General features: G+C 45.3%; 1 protein-coding gene across 1 annotated transcript in view; it reads right to left on the bottom strand.

The window, feature by feature from the left end:
• Arhgap26 (Rho GTPase activating protein 26) overlaps window positions 1-26,408 on the bottom strand; it is a 416,546-nt gene that overhangs the window by 304,909 nt on the left and 85,229 nt on the right. Inside the window, 3 exon segments of the mRNA XM_047554761.1 lie at window positions 897-968; window positions 4,696-4,757; window positions 6,448-6,543. Coding sequence (XP_047410717.1) covers window positions 897-968; window positions 4,696-4,757; window positions 6,448-6,543 — 230 coding nt within the window.

Below are 26,408 nucleotides of genomic sequence, written 5' to 3'. Positions count from 1 at the left end.
TGAGGGACCGTGGCTGAACTGACCCAGTTCCAGAAAAACAGAAAAATGTGAAAAAACCTTTTGCTTTCATTGATTCCAACAAAAACATCTTCCCTGCAGGTGGCCTCTAACACTCTACCGAAGGTCAAAGCTGCTAGGATTTCCAATGATTTATCACAGGCGGGGAACCCCAGAGAATCCACTTCTTAAAAATGAACTGGTTTCCCTTTGCAGTCCTTTCTGTAATACATTAAAACTAGCTGAGCTTTGGCTACAGTCCCTCCAGGTCAGTGATAACCCACAGACACCTCTGGACTGAAGCAGGCCTGCAGATGCGTCTTTGACCTATACAATGAGTAATGCATATTTTCTTAAATTATTTCACATAAGTCTCTGGCTTTTCACTTTCTCTTGAAACATTTCAAGATCTGGCAAATAAGGGCCCATGTCCACACACCACAAAGATGGGCAAAAGCTAAATACCAGTTGCCTCCTTTTAAACAAGTCCCTGGGCCCAGAGTCTGCAGTGCAGCTCTGCTTAGGCTGTGAGTCCCGGACTCCCGGATCAACACCATTCCACAAAAACAAAGGTACTGCCCAGGACAGTCAGCTGTGCAAGCACACAGCCATCCGAGAACACAGAGGAGGCACAGTGTCTTCCTGTGGGAGTTTATAAACGGGCACAAAACAATCAGGTAAGGAGAGACTAGAATGGCGCTGGGGACAATCACTCAGACAGTCAGACTTCAGGGGCCTGCAAAGGAGCAGATGAGCTGGGCTCTCGGCATATCTGCCAAAGAAGATCTTCTGAAAGTGGTTTATGTTTTCTGAAGGCATCCTTAGATTTTCTAAAGCAGGTTCTGTGCTTTCCAGACTTTTACTCTAAAATCCGAGAACAACATGTGTAAAATGCTCACCTTGGCGGCTCCAATTTGCTCCTTGCGAAACTTCTCCAAAGGAGTGATCAGCACCTCGCTGGCATTCTCGATCTAGTGAGGAAAAGCAGAGGGAGATGGGAGAGACAAAAGCAGTATAAGGAAAGAATTACAGATGCGATGGCAGCTCTGTCACAAAAGGTACTCCCTGACTCACGTAGTTAGAGTAAGCAATACTGTCCACATGTCACTGTTTACAAACCTTGAACCGATGGCACATCAAACCAAAACTTAGTCACCGGTTCAAAACGTGTCCTCCTGTGCATGATTAAAACTGATCCTTTAAAAGGGAAAATGGAGATGTCTAAAAATGTCAGCAATCTTCTGAAGGCAGAGGGGAATGGTGACAGTATAGTCTAAGTTTCAAGCTGAGGTGACATCTTACGGATGCTCATGCATCCAAGTTACAGGTACAGTAGATCAACAGTGAGTCCAAGTTAAAAAAAAAAAAACCTCTGCTGCCACAAGAACCTTTCAATCCTGATGCTGTGTCACCCGGGTACTAGACTGAGACCAGGACCACTGTCTACTTCTTGATCCCATCTCCAGGGCTCAGCCTCAGTCCTGCACCTCCAACATGCCAAACTTAACCCACCTCAGGCCCTTCTGCCCCTGGCTATTCCCTCAGATGTTCTGTCCCTAAACCCTTGCATGAATGACTCCTTATTATAATTAAGGTTTTAGCTTAAAGTCACCTTTTTAAAGGGAAGCCTTCCCTGACACCAATGTCACCCAAAGAAGCTATCTGCCATCCTACCATGTGTTTTCTTTAGACTCATATGCCAGGTGAAGTTTCCTGGCTCCACACTGTACACATTCACATACACACACACACACACACACACACACACACACACACTCTCTCTCTCTCTCTCTCTCTCTCACACACACACACACACACACACACATGCCATCTTGTAAATACTCACTTGTCAACCACTCTCCCCAAAACCCAGAGAAGTGCTGAAACAAAGGAGCACTCAAACACTTTTGAATGATTGAATGAATGACATCTTGACTAGTTGCCAACTGTGTGACCATGGGCAAAACATTTAACCTCTCTGGGCTCTAATTTCCTCTTCTGCTCAATGAGTGGGTTGAATTGTTCCAGCTCTGAGACTCCATGATCTTTTCTAAGGCAGTGCAATATTTTACAATCTTTCCTTTTAAGTCACTCATTGCTCACTCTGTGTTCAACTAGTTATTTCAGGAATCTCATTACAACAAAGTATTATTTTTTTCTAAATCGTATGCAAGTCCTTCGCAATGACAGCAACTCAAATAAATGCCAGAAGCCTTAGATGAACACTGTAGAGAACTGCCTGGACAGTATTGAGGAACAGAAAAAGGCGGATCTCCAAAATTTATTCCTATTTGCCTTTTTCTCAATTTCGAAAGCACTTTTTTCAGAAGAGTGCATTTTAACAATGGAGTGTCACAGCAGCATTGAACTTTTTTGATTTTTATTGTTATCTTGTGTTGCTTAATTGGTTCACTTGTTCAAGTCTTTTCCATAAATCAACTGCAAGTAGCTGAATATTACAATGGCACACCAAGCCCCTGAGGTCAGTGATTCTCAACCTTAGCTGCATATTAGAGCTATCACGGGACCTTACAATTCCCAATGCCCAAGTCACACTCCAAGTCAAATAAGAATCCCTGGATTAGTCCCAGACATCGGTATGTTATAAGCTCTAAGTTACTCCAATGGGCATGGGCTGAGGATCCAGTTTCGCGCAGCTCATTCTATGAAGGCACTCAACTGCTCACATGGGAAGCAAGACACCCAAGTCCTCGTCCCAGTCCAACTCCAACCTGCAATCAGCCTTGATATGACCTGTTTTCTCATCTGTCAAATGACAGATTGCAGAGGGTGAGGAATTCAGTCCCTCTGGGTCTGAGAGTCTATGGCTGTAACTTCCATCAGTTCCAAGCACTGAGCCTGACGCAGAGGACACAGAAGCCCATTCTCTGCCCTTGAGAAAAAAAACTCCTATTTACTATGGGCACAGACATGTACAGTGATTATCAGGACACAACGTGGCAAGTGTGGAATCAGAGGCATGAAACGGATGTTCAGAAAATACAAAGGATAGCCAAATATCACAGGGAGTCAGGAAAGGCTTCCCAGAGAGGGTGCAGCTTTGCTGAGCTGAGCTGAACTGATGATGAAGCTGTCCCAGGGCGAGGAGGGGTGAGAAATGGCTGGTGATGGCCAGATACTCAGATGCAGACAGCAGAAACTCAATTCACTGACATTAATAATAAAATTGCAGAGGCAAGCTGAAAAGTATAATCCAGGCATTGTTCCCTTACCACGGGCCATACCAATCTGCAGGGTGTTCATGTTGATTTGCTCACCACGCCCTCCACCCCCAAATACTGACTTGGCCAAGAAGCAGGCTCAGAAGAATCACTGCCCTTTCTCAGGCACTAGCACGTGCACAAACACAGCTTTCCCCTCCCTCCCCCACCACCAAGCCTGCTGCCACCACCATCGCCACCACTTCTACCCTGACACTGGTGTGAGTACCCAGCAGTGGGCAATCAGGAGAAACGGGATCACCCTGAAGTGCAGAAAGTGGGAGGCTTCTGCTCTGTTTGGAATTTTAAGAAATCCCCGCCACACACGTTTATTGGGGAGTATAATGCCGACTTGGGTTTGAATTCAGACAGTATCGCTCACTAACCACATGATCCTGCCTAGTCATTTAATCCCTATAAACCTCAATATCTTCACCTGAAAAATGGGGATAAAACAGACACCATGTCACAGAGTCACCGTGGGAGGTAAATAAAACAGGCGTGTGAAGAGCTTGGCTGAACAATGCCTTGGTAATCTTAATACTCACACTGACAGCTGTTGCTAAGGGAGGTGACGAAAAATGCTCAAATTTTGGCATCTTCATTCGGCCTCTGGAGCTCTGCTGCCTGGAGACAATCCCCCTAGGGACAAAGCAGTGGGCAGCCTGCAGGGATTTCTAATCGGGCTTCATTCCCAAAACTGAGGTATGTGGGAGACAATGCATAGGCACCACCTGTGGGTGTGGAATCTCTTCTCCATTACTGCTGAATCCCAACAGAATAAGTGTAGTTTAAGAGAACTTAAGAACCTGGAGATCAGCATTTGATTCTGGAATTTGAGCAGTACCTCTCTTTGAAAAGTTAATTATAGCTAACATTATTTACTAAGTGTCAATTTATTTTATTTTTTTTAATTGTCAATGGATTTTTTTTTTTTTTTTTTTTTTTTTTTAAATACGTGTGCTGAGTATCAAACCCTGGGCCTCACACATGCCAAGCAAGTGCTCTACCACTGAAACACAACTCTAGCCCCTGCTAAGTGTCATTTATTGGGTGACAGCTACATGGCAGGTGCTATTTGTTAGGTCCTTTGGAATTAAGTGAAGCATTGGCCCCTGTCCTTGAAGGATGCTAGAATAGATTCAATAAAGTGTGGGGAGAAGGGAGCAGAGTAAGACATTGTCTTTCTTATTCTCCTGGTGATGAATCTGAGGCCCTCAAGAGTTAAATTATTCAATAGTTCTACCCTTAAGACCTAGGTGTGAACCTCACAGCCAGTCTTTAAGGGGACATGATGCTGTTCAGAAGTTATGAACCAGTGATCCTTTAACACTTACAAAAGGCTTCATCCTCTCAAAATGAGGCATGCTCCAGAGTGCAAAGTATTCCAGGGACAAAACCCAAGTCTTCTGACAATAAATCCCTCGCTCCCTCAATGTGCACATACTGGGACCAAGAGCAAGCCAGCCATACTCACCATCCGTATTCGCTCATCTTCAAGATTCCTGAGGACAGTGGCGAACTCCTGCAAAGACCTTGCTGGAAGACAGAAAGGGGCCGTGAAGTGGAAGAAGAGTAAAAGGTCCTCAGGAGCCTTTCCAGCTCCACTATTAAGCTATGGGTGTCAATTTAATGTACACGCAGATGCCTAAAGTCAATTGCTTCCTCAGACTTCACTTATCTTTTAATCATTAACCATTAAGGATAAGATGACCCAGAAATGCAGGTTAATTGCACCTGGCACTCTAGCTAGGGAAGGATTTCTTCAAGGAAAAGACCCGCCTGTTCCTGAGAGTCCCAGGACTGGTGAGACGCTGGCAGGCTCCCAGTCCCCAGGCTGGAAGGGGCGGAGTTCCGCTCAGATTTCCTGTCCAGAATTCAACCTCCTCAACCTTTGTCATGGGGTTGCGTCAGAGCCCAACCTTTTCTTTGGCACCAGAACTAAATAAATAGTGCTGCTGGCATCAGATGCCTCATCACTGGCATCTCCTTGGGTTCCTGCTGATTCCTCAAGCCACTCACTAACAGAATGTAGCACACAACACAACAATAAGTAGGCACCGAGTATACTAGCCCTGAGGGTCCTCAGGTCACTTGTGCAATTTTGGGAAAAGCAGCCACCCATTCATGATCTACAACGATGCATTTTAATTGGTCTCAGCTTCTCCCAACTGTCTTGTGCTTATTCCCAGATCCTGGTGCTCCACATGGCAACAGGACTCAATAAACATTTGATGAATTATGTAATTCACTATAACTTTCTCAATTCTGTGTGTGTGTGTGTGTGTGTGTGTGTGTGTGCACGCGTGCGTGCTAGGGATTGAACCCAGAGCCTCAAGCATGTTGAGCACATGCTCCCCCGACAAAACTACATTCCCAGCCCCAACTTTCTAAATTCTTGTTCCCTTAACAGAGTCAACCAACAAACCCAGCATGAAAAGGATAAAGTCTAATAATGAGACCCTGGCAGAGAAAGGTGTCTTGACCTTGCCAACCCTCCATGCTCAGGGCTGCCTACAGAAGAAGGCAGGTGGCAGTGAAGGGTGGAGCACCCAGTGCGGTGAGAAACAGGAGAGCACCATGCCCTGCAGCCTTTTGGTAAGGAGCAAAAGAAGCAGGGACCATGATAAGCTGGACGCTGAGCTCCTCTCCCAGTTGAAGGTAGTGGCAGCCACACAGAGCTCCAGCCAGCTGTGACAAGGCCAGAATGCAGGGCCAGGAGATGGATTCTCAAGCTTTGCAAAGAAGCTGGGAAACTGGAATTTTAGATAAATTCTACTTATACATCAATTCAATTTTAAAAAGAGAGGAAAAAAAACAGCATTATGATCTCACCCTGTGAACTACCATTTTACAATCTCTGGTATAATTCTCCCTTCATCTACCTGCATGTACTTTTGCACTACAGTTCTTAGCACTACTGTTTGGGGGCGGGGAGAACGACACAGAACCAACAGGAAGGAAAACACTAAAGGACAGTGGAGAGGACAGTCCACTGCAAAACCTCAAGCTTCCTCAGCACACTGGAAGTGAGTGAGGCAATCCCAAAACTCAAAGAAGCTCAGGGTAGCCCAAGGTCCAACCCTCACCAACTCTGCCCCTCCACTCCCTCTGGGGATTTCCGTTTTGGCTAACCTTCAGGCATCCTCTCCCAGGAAAAGGCTCTGCTGGGACACCAAAAGCCGTGACCAAAGCAAACGTTTTTATCTTCCACAAAGTTATGACTTACCTATACACATCTCATCATCTGTTTCTGCATCTCCTATGCATTGAAATTTAAATTCATTTAAGGAATCTGCAAACTTGCGCTTTGCTGAAGACAAATCTAGCAAGAAAAAGAGGGGAAAAGAACGAATTAGTGAAATTAAACTGGCCTTCCCAGTCACTATCCTTTTTAGTCCGCCTATGAAAACAGCAGCAAGCAGATTTGTTCCTAAGACCATTTCGAGGCACAAATGAATGTAAACTCAAAGTACTAAATCCTTGTGTATAGCATGAAACATTGATTTGCTGTAAAAGTTCCTGCTTTTGTTACATGTGCTTTCATGGTTCTAATCCTAACTCTACTTCCTCCTGCTACACGGTGAGTTGTGTCATCTCCGTTTGACACATGTGGGAATCTATTTGGCCCAGGTCAGGGAGGAAGGCTGGGTCAGAGCCAACAGCCAGTCTCTACAGTCTGCGGTTCCACCCTGCCAAACCCACCATGTGGTCAGCACAGCTGCCCCATGTCTGTCTTAACAATACCCTCTCCTAAGACCAACCCAAGCCACACCAGGGAGAGAGCCGGGGGAAAGCTGGAAGCACGGGCCTGGAGCTGCAGGGCCCCATGGCACAGGTAGCACTTTGCCTTCCTCTTCCAACCCAGGTACCCACAAAGCTCAAGTTCTCAGGCCTCTCCACTCTCATGAGCCCAGTGCTGGGCCAGCTTGACAAACTCCCACCTGAGCCATTTCCCTAGTGGCCACATCCATCACCACCAGAACAAAGTCCTGGCAAAGTTTTGTAAAGGGGTAAAAACACACCCCACACATGGTATCTATAACGAAAACTCTCAGAGGCCCTTGTCAAATTTCAAAAATAAGCTTTCATTTAAGACAGTAATAAAAGCCAATGATCCTTCCTGAGCCCTCAGCTTCTGTTAAGGGTATAAAACCACCAAGGTACCTTTAAGTGGCCTAACAGACAAGGCTGCTCAGTGCAAATGTGCTTAACTTAATTCCACACGCAGCCTTCCTGCAGATTAGGCTAATCATTCAAATTACCCTTCTCCATGCTTCCCTCACTGAAGGGGAAATGGCATTATGTTCAAATTCCCAGAGGAGGGAAACATGAGGCAAAACTGGTAACAAGGCCTGGCTTTAATAAGACATGGGCCGGGAGGAAGGCGGTATTCTAGCTTCACAGATCAACACAGCCTATGAAATAAAGGCACCCGTGATCCTCAGCGCTTCTCTTTCTTTGCTCCCTTGAAGTCAAGGGGTCATGTTTTTCATCTTCTGGTTTTGTTTGGTTTGTTCCTTCCCCTTGCACCTGGCAGTGCATCCTGCTCAGTCTGCACTCAATAAATGTGGGTGGGAGTCATAGTACCCAAACTCAACCCCCAGTGTTCCTTCCAAGCAATGGCTGCTCAGGACAAGCCAGGCTCAGGCCCTGCTGCTCTCCTCGGGTCTAGAGTTAAGCTAGTGCATGGAACCTGGACCCCCACTCCCACAGGGTCAAATGACCCAGGTCCTGGGCTAATAGGGCTTATGTAAAGCACTTTGTTCTACATTGCAAGAGCAAGGCCCTTGACGCAGAAAGGAGAACACAGCAGCCAACTCCCAGTCCCTCTCGGTTCAGTCACTTTCATGGAATGGTGCTTGACAAAAAGTCAAAAGATGCTGGCAGGGGAAGCAGGCTTCCCTCACAACCAGCTGTCCCTGGCAGAGGACAGCCCTCAGAACACAAGCTGCATCCCAGCAAGTCAAGAAGAAACAGAAGCCAGGTGCGGTGGCGCACGCCTGTAATCCCGGCAACTTGGGAGACTGAGGCAGCTGAATCACAAGTTCAAAGTCATCCTCAGCAACTTAGTGAGGTCCTGAGCAACTCAGCAAAACCCTGTCTCTAAATAAAATATTAAAAAGAGTTGTGGATGTGACTCAGTGGTTAAGCTCACCTTGGTTCAATCCCTGGTACCAAAAAAAGAAAAGAAGAAGAAAGAAGGAGGAGGAGGAGAAGAAAAAGAGGAGGAGGAGGAGGAGGAGGAGAAGAAAAAGAGGAAGGAGGAGGAGGAGGAGGAGGAGGAGGAGGAGGAGGAGGAGGAGGAGGAGGAGGAGAGAAGGAGGAAGAGGAGGAGAAAGAAACAGAGCATCTGGAAGTCAGAACTGTAGAAAGGAAGGAAAGAGGAAGCCGCAAGCAGGCAGAAGAAAACAGGAGAGAGTGACATTTTGGAGTGCAACAGGCCCTCCAAGAGGGCATCAAATGTGCACTGAATTCTTCTTTGAGCCCGAATGTTCCTCAATCAGAACTCACCAAAAAAAGGCTGAGTGAGGAGTAAAAACAGCTCTGCCCCTGTATCCACCTGCCAATCCTCCTGGGCCTCCCCAAGAAGGCGAGACAGACTCAAGCTGGACCATCATCCCAACAACATGAAAAAGGGTGAGACGTAAGCCAGGCTTGGGAAAGATTCCAGGAGGCACCTGAAAAGCTGTGCTGCCAGGCCAGCTGCCATTGAGAACTGAGGAGCAGCTAATAAGGTGCGCAACAGAGCTTTGTGGGGCCCTTTCACAGGAAGATCCATTTCACCTGGGAGCTCGTGACCAGGTTTCCTGACTTCACTGTCCAGTGGCCCACAGCACATCCTGCCACAGCAGAAGCCTGAGAAGCACTTCAGACAGGAGAGGCGAACAGGCCTTGTCCCTTAATAGAAGACCGGGGGATGAGTGTGGTATGGAGTCAATGCCTGGCTCTGAGCCAAGGAGCACAGCGGGAGTGAGTAAGAGCCCCAATCACTGGAACCCAAAAAGGAACCCACCTCAGACATAAGGGAAACTTTCAGGGAAGCTACAATAGACACCTGTTGTTCTGCTTGTTCAGAATCCACATCCCAGACATTGGGACAGCATCTCAAGCCTGTTTGGGAGAACCTCCCTTCTCTATTTGCAATCTATGGGGTACTGGTTACAGGTAGATCAACTCCAACCTCTTGCTCCAACCCCAGCCTCCACTGGCTCCCAGGTTCAAGTTCCAGCTCCACCACTTATCAGATATAAAATCCTGGGTCAAGTCTCAGTTATGTCACCTGAAAGAAGCCTCAGGTGGGCTGGACACTCTGGATAGGCACTCTATACACCCCAAGACTCCACTCTAGGCAAGGCTGTGCTACTCTTTCAGGATATAGGAATCCTCCAAAAATAGGCCCCAGGGAAGAGAAGCATGACTACCCATGTGTAGAGCTCAGAGAAGCTAAAGGACTGGCATAAGAACACACAGTCAGACAGAGGGCACCTGTGACTCCAGAGTCCTCAGAACTGGAGACCCTTGTGGCATTTGGCAACAAGAAGCTAGCTTGCCCCATTAACCCATTTTTCCCCCGTCCCAGATGTAATATACAATATATAATTACATTATAATGTAATTATAATATAATGATTTTTATAATTATAAAAATTATAATATAGTGATATTAGTTAATTATAAAACCTCTACATTATGATTTCCAAAATAATGTACCCATGTGACTGTTGTTCACAGAACTGAAGAAAGCTTGAGACTTCATGGGTTAAGATAACCCCTCTGTTACTTGAGACAATGGGGAAGACATAAAAATGAGAATACTCAAAAACCAGTGCTTCTCACCTACTTCAACCAAAAAGGACTGGAAGGTCTTAGGTAGATTATCACCCTGGAGGCACAACTCCCCAAAGACTCCTTTGTGGAGCTTTTGCTCTGATGGGCACAGACTCTAACATGCACAGTCCAGTAAGGAGAAGGACAGGAGAGGCTGACACTGAGGCCGGTGCATGCTGAGCATCATGTCCCCACTCCGTAACCTCACTGTTTCATGTTCAGGCAGTGCAAGAACAGTAAGGAGCCCCAGAGAGTCAACAATGCTGTTTGCAGAACATCTGTTGCTAGAAAAGCAGTGTTGACCAGAGCAGAGCAAAGTGGTCACTGCCCTCATTCAGGGAAGAAGGCTCTGCTTCTCTGAGTGAGGAGACCAGAAAGGCAAGGATGCTAGAAGTCTGGCCTTGAGAGACTGTTCCCAAAGTCATCTGCTCACTCAGGGCCCAGAGGAAAGTGCCCTTCCCTTCCTGGAGATGTCATGCTCTGCCACAGAAAATACTAATTTGCACAGAATTTAAGAGAATTTAACCCACGTGATCCTTCTTTCACTAACCGGAAAATTTATTGCAATTATTTTAAAAACTGAGAATCCACCTTAAGTTCACGCAAGTTTACTAGTAATACTGGAAATCAAGCCATTTCCTTTTTCTGCTTGGGTAAAACTTGACATAATTGTGCACACGTACAAAGAGGCACATAAAGCGTATGCCCACATAATAAAGAACTCAAGATAATCTTACAATTATATTTCTTTTCAGTGGATCTACTGCCTTTCTGGGCCAAAGTTACCCAAATTGCCAATAACTATTCTAAAAATTTTCTGTTCCTCAGTCACATCTTTCTCTCTAGATTTAGAAAGTGATTGCAGTTAAAAAAGACCAACTGCAAGGTAAGAACTTGAAAAAGGACTGGCTTCTTGGCTGCTTTAAGAATAAGAATACCACAGTCCCTAGCCCTTGCTAATCGGTCCCTTCTCTCAATGCCATTCACATTCACTCTCTGTGCTTCATGTCATAGAATACAAAATGTGCCTAGCACAGGGCTGGACAGTGACCCTCCAAATCTGCTGTTTGGAAATGACCAGGCACAGCAATACAAGTTGGCTTACAGGTGGAGTGCCTGAAGTCAGTGTAGAGGGCCTGTGACTCAGAACAGAGAGATAGACACAAGTTCTCCAAAGACTTCAGTTTACTATACATCCCCATTTCCAGGAAAGCTCTAAGTACTGAAAACCACAATTTCTCCTCACCTATCCTCCTCCCAAAAGAGCCAGCCAACAGTGATGAAGGGCACCACCCCACCATCTGTCTTGTCACACAATTTGACACCTGCCTATCATCTTTGATAGGTGATCTACTTCATGCACAATGCCCACTCCCAAGCCTGTCCACTTTGCCTCAAGCATCTCTCAGTTCTGCCCACTCCTCCCATGGCGATCACCAGTCCCTTACCATCTGCCTAAGTAACTGTAACTGATTCCTCTCACCTGTGTCCCCACATCACCTTTGTTCCTCTGGTCAGGTCTTTGCCCAGTAGTTTCAGCCCTAGAATGGCTTTCTGGAGCTCTAAGAATAAAGACCAAAGCCCTTCTCCCTGAGAGGCCCTGCAGAGTGTGACCCCACCACCTCCTTCTCTGGGCTCTGTGTGCTCTGGCCTCTGAGGCTCTTGGAATGAGGCCAACAGCTCTCAGCTCAAAAATTCCTTTCTCCAGGAAGCCTTCTCTGACTTTTCTAAGTGGGCCACAACTGACTCTGTTTCTCACTCCCTGAGTACTATACACCTTTTCTTTATAGTAATTTTATATTTGTTCAAGTAATTCTTTTCATTAATATCTCCCCCACTAAAGTTCCACACAGGGTCCTGTCCCTTCATGCACACCACCATATCCCCAAACCCAGCACTCTGCAGGGCCCAGAGGAGGTGAAAGAAAAATGAGAGAGGGGAAGTTGGGCACTCCACAGGTCCATCAGCATTCAACAAAAGGACACGTGAAAAAAGATTAGGCAAGCCATGGAACGTTCTCCTTATGTCTGGTTAAAGCTTGACATATGTGAAATGAGCTTATGGTGAACATGGAACTACCATTTACTTAATGTCCCTGCTGATGGTGGTTGGAGGGAGAGCCACCATCAGCAGGAGCATTACGTAAAACCTCTATTCCAAGGACCTGGAGAAATGAACCGCAAATAAGTCAAACTATGTCTCCTTTTCAGCCCAACCCATTCCCAAGCCTGGAGTCAAACCACAATAAGGAAGTGTCTCCAGAGCACTGCCCCCCCACTTTCTTTCTCCACATCAAAGCAAACAGAACACATCCGATCAGAAACTGTGCTTGGAGGGAGACATTTCCCCCTACTCCCCATTTCCCCAATTCGGCAGGTGGCATTTTAAACTTAGTTCAGTGTGCTTGGCTTTACGAAATGCAAGAGGTACTCTCTTGTTAAAAGCTATTCTACAGCAGGAATTCTTGCACTATCCCAACAAAAAGAAGCAGACCATGTTCAAATCTCAAAACCAAAGTCACCATAGCATTTGACTAGTTTCTGCGACATGTGGTGTTACCTGTGGCCACTAGGTGGCAATCAACCATATCAGAGAAGGTATGTTTCTCAAGAAGAAATGACAGATCTGGACAGATACTGCCCAGGTAGGTGGAGAGGAGCTCACCTGAGGAGAACAGCCCAGGGTGCTCAGTCGGCAGGGGAGAAAGGTTTTGGCCTGCATGTGAGAAGAACTGCTCTAACACTCTCAGAAAGTCTGTGTCCATCTAATGCAGTCAAACCAGAGACATGGAGGGGAGGGGTACAGGGATGAAGTCACTGCCAGCCTGGCTCAGATTCTTTCAAATCTAGCTGGGGCCGACTTGGAAAACCTCATATCTCACACAGGCGGATGATACGCCCACCAACCCTATCGGTCACACACATTATATGATGTGTACTCTGATTATACATCTGCATGCTTTTCCTGGAGCCATTTCCCTAAAACTATCTCCTAAATGAGGCCATGGCTGGCGCTGACTCTGGAGAATTTGTTTTTCCAGGCAGAGCATGAAGGATAATGAAATTTTCAGAGTTGATTCTAAAAATGAAATTAAGTAGAACATGGAAGGGTGCTGCCCTTTCCAAGATAAGGCGTTGAATTCTACTTACATGGAAATACCCTTCAGGAAAAATAAGGGAGTCCCAAACCCATCTACACATACATCAAGATCCCTATGGTGGGGCTGGGGTTGTGGCTCAGAGAGGCATTGGGTTTGATTCTCAGCACCACATATAAATCAATGAATAAAATAAAGGTCCATCAACATCTTAAAAAAAAAAAAAGATCCCTCTGGTTATGCATTAATTTACCCATTACTTTACCATGTTACATCACCTATTAAAAATATCCAAATATCCAATCATTCCATCCTCACCACCATCCTATAGAATAGGTATTATCATCTCCACTTTGTAGATGGGGAAATAGAAGCTCAGAAAGGTTAAATGACCTGCCCAAAGTTACACAGCAAATGAGCGGTAGAACAAGAAACATGGTCCTTCTGATTTCAAATGTCTTTATACTCTATCACCTAATTTACTCAAATATTTTTAAATCTGGTATCAGGGCACTCAAAGAAATAAAACAATGGTATGTATATATCCCATATCCTTACAGGGAATTCAATGCAAGGGGTCTAATGTGTATATAGAAAACTATAAATGAAGGAAGAATCAGAGTAGAAAAACAAAAACTACCAACGAGAAAGTGGGATATTATTCCAGCTGGGGCCACTGGAGACTACACAGAGAGAAAAAAGAAGAATAGGGAGTGGCACTTGCCCTGAGCCTTATTTGGATAGACACAAATGGGAGGAGGGACAGGGCTAGGAGGCAGCCCTGGGAAGGTATTCAAGAAGAAATGGAGCAAAGAGATGCAGTACAGAGGACCACCCAGAAACAACAGGAAGTTCAGCTAGCTGGACAGGAGGTGAAGCTGTGTAGGGAGGTTAGAATCAAACCCTGGAAGGACTTGAATGCCACAGGAAGGAATGTAAACTCTGTCCCTTAACAAAATAGGAACCAGATTTTTAGAGTGGAGGGACAAGGTCAACGTAAATATGGATTCTTTCACTAAGAAGCTGGACAGAACTTTGTTTTAGGGCACCTACTTTAGCTCATTCATCAAGCTTCACTGTGAGACAGGGCAACTATGTCAAGGGGCTCCCTCCCCATGGGATAACTGGATGGCAGGGAACACTGCTCAAACTGGCCCACGCAGGCCAGTGTGTAGCCAAGAGAAAGGAAGGAGCATGCAGGATTCAAAGCTCTGCTCCCTACTGAAAGCTCCAAGTACAACTTACCAGTCATCAGCAGCACTGTCATGAGACGCACTAAATGAATCATATACAGTACACCTGCATTTGCAAAGTATAATCATACCTTTTATATTTAGCTATTATATATTATTACATTTATATAGATATGCATATATCTATATTTTAGATTTGTATATTATTTAAGTACTTTTCATATATCATAAATATTAATTTACTCTCATAAGAACACTGAGGATTCGAGGGAGGAAACTGAGGAATATGCTGTGTGTGTGTGTGTGTGTGTGTGTGTGTGTGTGTTGCTGGGAATCAATCCCCCAGCCTCATGCATGCCAGGCTAGCACTCTACCACTAAGTTACATTCCCAGACCAAAACATGTTCAATGTCAGTGCATGGCACATAGTAGGCACTTTCTAAACATTTGCTGAATCCATGACCACTGCATCAAGTGATTAAATCAGTATCAACTGTACGATGAAAACTCAAGCCCTAAGGAGCCCCCCACCCATAGCAGGGCGCAATGTCACATGCCTATAATTCTGGCAACTCCAGATGCTGAGGTAGGAAGATTTCAAGTTCAAAGTCAGTGTCAGCAACTTAGCCAGGCCCTAAGCAACTTAGAGAGACTCTGCCTGAAAATTTAAAAAATAAAAAGGAGTGGAAATTTAGCTCAGTGGTTAAGCTCCCCCGGGGTTCAATCTCCATTACCCAAATAAAAGAGCCTAGCCCGCAACTGAATTGTTCATACCAGACATAAAGAAGTTGGACACAGGGAATTGAGGTACCATGTTTAGACCAGTTATATTCACATGCTGCCCCAAGATGTGATAAGGCAGCAGAAGGTCAGTGTAGGAAAAAGTCCCTCAAGGAAAACTGCAATATTTACTTAGTTACAACAAAGAAACCCATTTTGTGAAGGACTGATCAACTGAGGGTGCAAAAAAAGAGGGTATTTCCAGGCTGCTGAAATACAAATCAATCAAACCAATCTCAGAGAGAGAGAGAGCACACATAATCAAGGGCAGTTCAAGAGTATGACATGCTTGGGATCCACAAACCCCCAGTCCCACACCTCCTAGCTGCACGACTTCAGGCACATCACTCAACTTTTCCAAGTGTCTATGTTACTATGAGGATAATAGGAACTTCACAGGGTTGTCATGGGAATCAAAGATGTGAAGAAAGGAAAAAAGAATGGAGGAGCAGAGTACAGGGCAGCACTCAGACGCTGGCTTGTCTTCCTTCCCATAAGCAGAGGCTGAGTGGAAGTTTCCAGCAGGTCAGAGAATCAACAAAAGGAGAGTCTTCATTAGCATAAGAATTAAACCATTTTTGCCTCATTGAGTCACTAAACTAATCAAATAACTCTATTCTAGTGAACTACTAAAAACACTTTGAGTACTTAAAGGTTTTCCTCAGATGCTTAGAAAACCCTAAAGCATCTAGAAATCTACAATTTCCTTTCACCCTTGACAAAGAAAAACAAGGCACAAACCTTGGATTAAATAACACTACTTTGGAACAGCAGAAGTAGCTCAGTGGAAGATCAATTTGCCTAACATACCCAAGGCCAGGGGGTGGGTTCAACAGCACCACAAAGACACACCAACTTTAACTGAACTAACTCAAAGCATCAAGGATTTCTTCCTCAGAAGTTGATCAAACTCAAGTGGGGACTTCGAAATGCACTAAGAAAAGCATGGTATCATCAGATCCCTTTAGTCAACTGCCTGGGAGGATGAAAGAATTAGTGTGCCAAAGTGATATCCCAGATGCTTGGAACTTATGTGAGGTTCCCAGGCCCCAGGTGCTGGGCTTCCTGAGGAAGAGGTACCCTACGTGGAAAGGAGCGTGGAGCATGAAGAGGAGACCACGCAGGTGAGACCGCGGCCGGGGGAGCACTGGAGGCCACAGCAGTACTGTGTTGCTCAATGCCAAGGGCAGGAGCAAGGAGCCGGCAAGGGGGCCTCAAGGCTTGACTTTTGCTTCTGGAATTTCCTTCCCCCTAGAGCAAGGTTTCTCAAGCTTTAACATGCCCCCAGCCACCAGGGCATCTGTCAAAACACATATTCTGATTCAGTAGGCCTGGGAGCCCCAAAGTCTGCATGTCGAAACAAAGTCCCAGGTGATGACATCATGCTGGCCCTGTACCACATTCTTTGGGACAAGGGTTGGACTCCCACCCAAGACCCTGAGAGCAAAAACCAGTTGCTTTGTGCTTCCAGCACCGTGCTGGTAACATACAAGACCTCAGTAGATACTAGAGGAATCAATGATGAATTCCTTGAGAAAACTTAACCAGCTGCAAAAAGAATGGAGTCTCCAGTAAGAACCAAAAACGAGCTGTACCTTGCACAGCCACCAACATATGAACCTAGGGACAGCTACTCAACACACCTCAGCCGTAGAGAGCCCATCTGAACCTTAGGAGTAGGATTCCACCCAAGGTATCTTTTCTGTGCTTTTTTTTTTTTTTTTTCCTTTTTTAAATTTTTAAATGGTGCAAGCATTTACTACATATTCTTACAACAAGGAGCACCTTTATGTCATTCTCAGAGAGCAGTTTCCAAAAGCCCAATTGAGGAAACACAGACTCTGTTAGTCTCAGCAAATAACCATGGTAACTAATACCCCCCAAATAAAATGATGTCTTCACAAGGATGTGCCGGCTCAATTAGATTAAAAGGGTGACGTGTACCATCTGAAAATTTATGGTCGTAAACTTACAGCAAAAGCCAGACCTTCTTGGAAGAGGTTTATAAGAAAGGCCTTTGCCAATAAATCGAAGACTTGGATAAAGAGTCAGAAAAATTGAGATGAGGAACTGGAACAGCAGAGTTCTGCTGTCTCAAGTTCAGAGGGAGCGCCCTCCTATCCACGTACAAATCTGGAACTTGATTGAATAGTTACACATCTGAGTGCCACCACTTCAAGTCACTGACCTTTTGTCCTTTTTCTGTGCCTCCTTTTATTCATAGTAAAAAGGAAAACAAGTACTGCTACCTCAGAAAAGCGTCTGGAGATATTGACCAAAATAATTACAAAGCTTTTAAATGCCAAAAAGAAAATTGCAAAACAGTAAATTAGGGTTGATGATGGATTTCAGCCACATTCATTTCTCAACAGGTCATTGCAGGAGGCAGACATTTCTGTTCCGAGGTCTTTACACTGGAGTTAGACTGTGAATGAAAGGGGCTGGAGACATAGCTCAGTTGGTAGAGTGCTTGCTTACGCATGCACAAGGCCGTGGGTTCAAGCCCCAGCACCACAAAAAAGAAAAAAAAAAAAAAAAAGGACTTTGAAGGAGCCAGCATCCATAAAATCTATAGTAAGATCTATACTGTCTACACCCTCAGGACTGCCTCCTCCAAGATCTTTGCGATCCATTTGCACTAAACAAATCCAGGCAAGCAAGAACCTCACTTGAAAAGCAGGAATAGAGATGCCAAAACCTGTCACCTCCCTGTCACCCCTGAACTTTTTCCAGCCAAGGACAAAAAGAAAAGAAACCACCAACCCAGCCCAAAGAATCAGGGCTTAATTGGCATTCAACAGTTGTTAACTCAGAAACTCACAGACAGCATAATGAGACACACCTCTGGAGGTTCTCATCAACAGCTGAGACCAGGAGTCAGGTAAACTGAGGTCTTCAAAAGCCAAATACGCCTAGAACACTGGTAAAGTGCTGGGGCTTTGGAATAGGCTCCTGGGATACAAAACCCCATCTCAGTCACTTGCAAGGCCTCTGTTTCCACCTGTGTGAAATGGAACTAATGAGAAACCTGCCTCCTGAGGTTCCTGTGAGAAAACAATGCATGGAAGTATTTAGCACAGGGCCTGGCCTGCTGCAAGGACTCAATAAACCACAGGTGTTAGTGTGAAACACTTTTATGTAATAATCTAGTAAATAAAACGCCAGATATATGATATATGTCTGCAAATAGGAGAAGATGATCCAGCCACCCAGCCACCTCCCACCCTCCCTTACGCCCCCACCCCGTTGCCTCCTCTGGTCTGCCCTCCACACCTCCTCATACAGCATTATTGGATCTACTGAATCAGCCTAATCCCTGGGCACAGCTCAGACACTCCTCCACACTAATACTACAGGAAGCAAGGCAGCAGCTCCTCAGCACCAGAACAAATTCAATTAAAAAAGGAAAATCCGTTTGTCTCCCCCTGGATTAAATGAATGTTTCCCAAAGAAAACAAAAAAGTACCTAGCAATTCTGAACAGAGCCACGCCTAATAACATTCTCAGAAAATAGTTTCACTTTCTTTTATTCCCTGTTTAATAAGCCACTTCCCTGGTGTACCTCAGGGAGGCCCCAGACAGGGAGGTCCTGGTAGGCAAACATTCACCCTCCTCAGATGTTCCCAAAAATCGAGACTCCCACCTCCCTGCCTCCTTACCCAACACCAATACCAACACAGTCTCCTCCCAGGCCCAGTAGGAAGTGGTGCTCCAGCTAGTTCTCAGGTACTCCTTGCTCCAGACCACCATGATATCTGAGAAGCCAAAGATCAGTAGTTTCAACAGACTCTCCTAGGAAGCCCACAGAAGCCGTGTCCAGCAAAGCGTCTGAGGCTGGGGCACAGGATTTGGCATCCCCAGCAATTTTTATGCATGTTTAAGTTTGAGAAGGGATATTACCTAAACCTTCAGAACATCTAATGCCAAGCACCAACAATGGAATCACTGCAGACTGCAAAGTGGGCGCTCCACAGAGCAAACTGAACTTCTAACCCCTGGCAGTGAGCTGACGAACACTGGCAAGGCAGGCAATCAGTGCTCAAGGTAGAAGAAATCCAGGTGGCAAAAGGGGCAGGAGGCGGGCACATCACGATTTGAAAATCACAAAATCCAAAGCTGGAATTTTTTTTTTTTTTCCAAAAAATGTGTTCTAAATCTTGTTTCTTATTCTGAAAGCAACACAATCCAGAAGAAATGCAACTCTGTTTGGGGCCCGATTTGTAGAGAACCAGTTATGGCACCTGGAGCTGATGAATGGCCCTAATGCCGATTGCCAGAAACCCATGCAGAAACCAGGCTCCCCACTGGAGGGACAGCTGCCTTCAGTGCCTTGGAAGTCAAGCACTCCTGGACCACAGGCCTGGGCTAGGGTTGCCAACACAAGCTCTGCCCCAGTTAATGTTCTGTCTCACACAGACTCAAGTGAATCCAGGATTCAGGCTCACAGGGCAGCTGCAAAATGGCAGTGCGTGAGGTACTGCCCAGCTGCGCAGGGACCCATGCTTCAGAGGACCTGCTTGGTTTTATGCCCTGCTGTAGCTCCCTCGAAATTTTAAATAATTTTATCTTTGAACTCAGGGTTGTAAGTGGAATCAGGTGGGAGAGTGGAATACATGCATGAGCAGAAATATGTACAGCCAGGGTGTCAGTGCCCACTAAGGTTCCTTGTGGCCCCAGATATACATAAGTCTTGATGCCAAGAAGCATAGAACAGCAAAGTGTGGGAGTTCAGAGAGTTTCAAAGCGGGTATGAGGTAAGTATGCTGGGTCTACAACTGCTTCTACCTGAGAGGTCACACCTTCCTTACAACCAGAACTTGCCAAGGGCTCTGAGAAACTTGTGACCCAGGGAATCAACTGGAGCTTTTCTTATTTGAATTATTTCCCTGGATAAACCAACCACTGTGTGGATGATACAGAACAGGAAAGATGGGGCAATCATTAGTTCCTTTCCCTTGCAGTGCCTCCTTACTCAGTAAGCAGAGGGTAGAGCGTGCAGGAGACATGGGCACATCGGGAAGGGAAAGAACATCCCTGAGTTACTTTGTGCAGTTTCCACTGTTCTTGGAAGAACAAAATGAATGCATATAAGGTATGAAATATGAAATGCACAACTTTGGTGATTCTACACACAAGTCAGATGATCTTAAACATTCAAAATTGCCACTGTACAGTACAAAGATGAACAGATAATTTCATAATAATAATTTAATTTTTTCTTTTTTTTAGAACAACACTAAATAGCAAATTTAAAGCACCATGAGTCAACAGAGAGACCAGGAAAGAAAGAACCTATTTTAGATCTTTAACAGCACTTATGGCTGCTTTTTAAACAAGGAGCCCCACAAATTACATAGCCACCCAGGTGCAGGAACACCCGGGGACTGCTGTTCTATCTCCATTAACTCTTTTTCTCTCCATTGGTACCTTGGCGAAGATCTCTGTCCCTGTGGCAGCACCACCATCTCTAGCCTGGACTCTAACTGGCTTCCCTACTTTCTCCCTGTTCCTCTCCAGACCATTCGTCACTCAGTTGCCCAGAATGACCTATTTAAAAGGCAAGATCCGGCCCTGTCACTGTCCCTTTCATCTCTTTCCCAATTGTAACGCTTCCCATTTCCCTGAAGATAAATCTGAGCAAAGCCTGCAAACCTGCCTCATCTGCACCACCTGTCAGCCTTGCCCTGTTCTGTGGCCTACCCCACTGGCCAACTTTCAGACCCTCAAAGGGACCAGGATCAAAGCAGGGCCTGTCTGCCTGGACTTTCCCCCAGGTACTGCCGCTCTGGCCATCAGACTCTGCTTGAAGGGTCAGCTGCTCAGGGAAGCCACCTCCCTCACTCCCCACCCACCCCAGGGGATAGGCTCTCTTAGCTCCCTATAATTTCCCTTCCCATTCCTTCATAGGATTGGTAATTTCCTTTGATTTGGGTGTGTTTAATGTGTACTTTCCTGGTGACTATAACTCCAGGCAGGCAGTAGCCATGACTTTTGCTCATAAAAGGATAGTTGTCACAATCCGAGTATAGCATAAGCCCCCAATCATGTTTCTAATACATAGACAAATATCCAAATAAGAATGTGACTCTTTTTTTTTTTTAAGAGTTCAGCCAAAAAAAAAAAAAAAAAATGACACGCCCTGCAATTCCCTTTTACAAAAGGAGAAGCTGGTTACAGGAATAAAGACAAAAAGTCACCATCCCATTATTCGCACCTTCATCACACACATAAAACGATCAGAACCCATTTCCTAGGCTTAATCTTGAAGCCACCAAACACACATTCCCCACTTACTTTCTTCCTCATTCAACAAAATGCCACTGATGTTTCCAATGTACCACTCATGCTATTTTCAAAGCACTTTGCCTACAGGCAAAAAATAGGAGAAGATTTTGCATTTGTGTATCCAGATAGTATATCTAGGCCAGAATTTTAAATATATAATCTGGTGACAAATCGTGCCAACTATCATCAGGTCATTGCAGAAGCTATCCTTTCTAATACATCAGGTATCACCCACACCCTCAAACGTGCCCTCTGGGGAAGTGTTTCTTGATTTTGCTTTTGGAGTTCACCTGCATCAGAACATCCCAGACTTACGAAGAAATTCTGAGAATTAAATCTGGGAATCTGCCCTCTTAATAAGTTCTCCAGGTGACTGTAATGCACAGTAAGTTTAAGAAGCATGGTTATAGGAAGACATGCATTCAAGGTTTAATATGAGGGAACTGGAAGAAGCTAGTAACACTGAACCTGAGAAAGCAGGCAAACAAGAAAGAAAAAAGGAAAGCGATGTCCTGCAGACCTGGAAAGTCCCTGGCAATAGGCCTCCAAGAAAGTAGCAGGAAACTGTTCCCAGAGAGAAGAACCATGGAAAAACCCTAGGACATTGTTCTCTGGGGTCATTAATTAATTTGACCATTTTACTCTCATGGACATTTCCTCCTATCTCAAGGTGCTCCTGGGTTAGTAAGAAATTCTGACATGTTCCCCTGATGCAGGAAGGATGGGGTGAACATGACTCAGGGACCTGCTGCAGCAAGGCTACCCCTCACAGTCTCACAGCTTCTTTGGGATATCTGGAAGGAATCCTGTTCCCTGAAGCCTGCCCCAGAGACAGGAATTACGGCTGCCGCTGGCCCTCCTGCTCCCAGCGCAGCCTCACTGCCTCTACCAGCCAGAAACCTTGAGGAATGAGGAGACTCACAGGAAGCCTCCAGCCGGCCTCCACCAACTTCAATACCCTCTCCTACATGGGGAGGAGTAGCATCCCCAAAGTGCTGGTCTACCCAGAAACTGCCGGGTGACCTTATTTGTAAACAGAATCTTTGCAGTTGTAATCAATTAAAATGAGGTCACACTGAATGAGGATGGGCCCCAGATCCAATGACTGGCATCCTTACAACAGGATCAGTCACACAGGGAAGGTGGCCATGTGAAGATGGAGGCAGGAACTGGAACAACATGGCTTGTTACAAGCCAAGGAACATTGATGCCAGAGGCCACCCAAAGCTAGGAAGGAGAAGGCAAGGATTCTTCCCTAGAGACTTCAGAGGGAACATGGTCTGGCTGACACCCGGATTTTGAATTTCAAGCCTCCAGAACCATGAACCATGAGAAAATAAATTTGTGATAATTTGTGATGGCAGCCCTAGGAAGCTAACACACCTACTTTCTTAAGACTGGTCCTGTAACAAAGAAAGGAACCTATGCTCTTCCAGTACTGTAGGGGGTATGCTTCGGGCTCACCAGAGCCACCAGGTCTCCACATGCAGGCCACAGTGGCTCCCCTCCCTGGGCAGGGTCCTCTCATGCCCTCCTCAGCCTCAAAGGCCTCTTCCACCCTAACCAGCACTGCCAACAGCGGCTCCCTCCAGGAAACCCTTTGAGGTGCCATCCCCTATTGGCCCAGGCAGCCTCCGGCTGTGTCCACAGCACCCAGACTTCTCTCCCTTAGCACTTTCCAGACCTCCTCAGTGCGGGCAGTGCTACAAGAAAGTCAAATAAGGGCAGAGCTGTGCCCAGAGCTGAGGGCAGCGCTCACCCCAGCTAGGCCCAGGGGAGTAAAGGACAGTTAACCACACACACATATATATCTGGACACCCCTCATTCTTCACTACTTGACCAAGAAATGATCTGTCTTCTATGTGACTTCTCCCAGCTGTGACTAAACTGCTGTTTAAGGAATAAACTGAACTATGCATATCACTCATTTATTCTGTTATTCATTCAAAACATTATGAATTGTGCAAACATATATATATATATATATATATATATATTTTTTTTTTTTTTTAAATAATTCAGTGTAAAACTATCACTGCAGAGACAAGGGTGGGCCAGAAGCAGATACAAGCCATGACTTCATGGCATTACAAAGGGAAGTGTAAGTCACATGTCATAACCTCACGTCCAAGTCAAAAAACGATAAAACAATCTTGTTCATGAGCCTGTCTCCCCTGCCAAGACACATCCTCCTTAGGGTTCCCAGGGCCTAGACAGTGCCTGGCACACAATGGACAATCGATAATGTGGACAAATAGAGGATGAACAGACTGAGGATGGGTGGGTGGATGGACAGATGGAGGAAAGGAAGGAACAGTGCCTGGGACATGACAGGCAATTGACAATGACAGAGCAGACAGAGGATGCATGGATACGTAAGTATCAGCACACCTGGCAATAAATGTGCACAAAGCATAACTTCAAAGTGCAAAAGATACCAGAGTCCTCGCAAGTGGCACCTCCAGAATCATCCCTCATTTTATCCCAGAATGACCTACTGCCTCCCAGGCCCTGCAAGAAACTATAACTCCAAATGAATCTCTAATCATTAGGTGAAAAACAGCTCACCAACACAAATATGCTCTCTTATGTTTCCCACCCCTCCCCTTTCTTCCTGAAATGGGGTTTTAACAGCCTGTTTTGCCAGTCCTCCACCACTGAGAGTGTTCACTGGTTTACAATGTTGACTTCACTCCTGCCAAAATGCACACCACACACCACCAAGGGGTTGTGTCATTTTTAATTATTATTTTTGTGGCTTTTCCTTTATCTACTACCTTAAGAGAGGCTCTTCTCTGAGGAAACTAGAGCTGACTCTGGAAATTTCGTTGTCATACGTGATGGGGAGAAAACCATGAGCTGGAGAAAGAAGTAATCAGAGGGTCCTTCTACTAGCACCCAGTAAAAGTCCCCTTCCAAAGCAGCACAATTGAACAACAGTCTGTAATAAAACAAGCTCAAACCAAAAGCAAAGCCCCAACATAAACCTTTAACCTTCCACAAAACAGCCAGGTCTCAGAAAGACAGAGGAGGTCCTCATGTGCCTCAGCTTTGGGTCTAGCCTGTGTCATGTTAGAGTCCCTTTATTTCCAGTCCCTTTATTTCGCATTAGTAACAAACAATGGAATTCAGATCCGAGGAGGTCTTTGGTCTTAGCCTCTTTGGGGTCGCTATATCTGAACACCACTGACTATTAATTTTTGAAGAATAAGCTCATACAGCTCATGGTTCTGGAGAATAGGAAGTTTAAGAATATGACACCTTCATCTGGTAGAGGCCTTCCTGCTGTGTCCTACCATGGCCTAGGGCATCACATGGCAAGACAAGCAAATATGCAAGCTCAGTCTCTCTTTTCTTATACAGCCAACAGCACCATCATGGCGGTCTTAACCCTGTGTCCACATTAAATCCTAGCTACCTCCCAGAGGCCCCTCCTCCAACCAGTAACAACGGAATTCAGAGATTAAGTTTCCAACACATGAACTTTTCAGGAACATATGCAAATCATAACACCTTTCTCCCCTTTGATTTCCCTCTGCTTGAAGGTAAGAATAATTTATAACCCCTTATAAACAATTCAGTTTCCTGTGCTTCCAGTTGGGGCCCAGCATGGCCATAAGTACATTCGGGTCGTAGGTTTATTCACTCACCTGTAACTTCACTAAGCACCTCCTACGTATTGGAACTGTGCCAGACAGTAAGAAGCACCCTAATTAAAACTGACATAGCCCTTGGGCTCCCCAAACCTGAAACCTACTAGGGACAGATACTCAACAAATTCACACTGTAAATACTGAAAATTCCAGGGGCAAGATGTAAAGATAACTTGTAGAAGAAGGCTGGAAGGAAGTGGTGTGAGGAGGAACCACCAGATTCCCACTACTTCCCCCATCCAAGGCCAAGGTGCAAGTGACTAAAGAAGTTCAACATCAAGAACTGCCCCACTACTGTGGTGGTAGCTTCACAACTTCACAGCTGCATACAGATACCAACCTTTATCAAAATACACATTTTAAATAAAGATTTTGTGGGATGATTAAGTTAAAGAATAATAATAATAATTTGCCTAATAGCCTGCTACCTACCGTCATGCTATCTTGGGTGATGAAGGCTCCCATGGTCATAAACTAATATAAATGAGCTAGCTACACCAAACACGCCACCCTGCTGTGCTGTTCTTAGCTGTCTCACAGCTTCATTCATTCATTCCATAAGAATTTATTAAACATCTTCCAAGGGTCAGGTACTGACCATCTGGGTTCTCTATTATGCCACAAACAAAAACATGCATAACTCAGCTCTTTTGGGGCTTGTAGCAAATGTGGACCAAGTAGAAAAGATAAGCTCTGTCTACATACCAAGAACCACTTGCGGCATTCTCAGAATATAAAGCTAAAGCTACTCTAAAGGGCTTTCAACATCATGATGGACAAGAATTTACAGAAAACTTACCATGGGCCCAGCCCCTAAATGCTTTGAAGATAAAATTCACTTAACTTGCCCAAAACCCCTTAGAGATAGGTGCTATTGTTTAAATCCATTTTACAAATGGGAAAATTGACAATGATGACACCAAGGCAAATCCAGGAGCCTGACTGTAGAAGGTGTGAGTTTAAAACTCCCCCATAGCACTGTGAGGGTAAGCAGTATATCAGCTGCTCCAGAAAGCAACTCCATAGTCTAAGTGATTCTTCTGGACAAACTATGAGACTCAACAATGCTATTCTTTGCAGAGTGGATTCTCTGACTCTTCCCCACTAGTACTTCCACCACCTCTGAAGTTTGACAAAGCAAGCTTAAGAAGGGAGAGGTCAAAGGTTTCAAAACAGCAGTCTTCTTCAAGAGACTGACTCTGACATCAATGTATGGCAAAGGAAGGGCTCAATGTCACAATGCTCAATGGAACAAGGAGAGATAACAGCTGGAATCCCTGACATTCCTGGCTGCGGGCAAAGAGGCAAAGGGCTCTGACTGGTAAACTTTTGTGTTGTTGGTCTTTTGAA

Source organism: Sciurus carolinensis, chromosome 6, assembly GCF_902686445.1.
Source record: "Sciurus carolinensis chromosome 6, mSciCar1.2, whole genome shotgun sequence".
Taxonomy (NCBI): Eukaryota; Metazoa; Chordata; class Mammalia; order Rodentia; family Sciuridae; genus Sciurus; species Sciurus carolinensis.
This window is presented reverse-complemented; position numbering and strand designations above follow the sequence as displayed.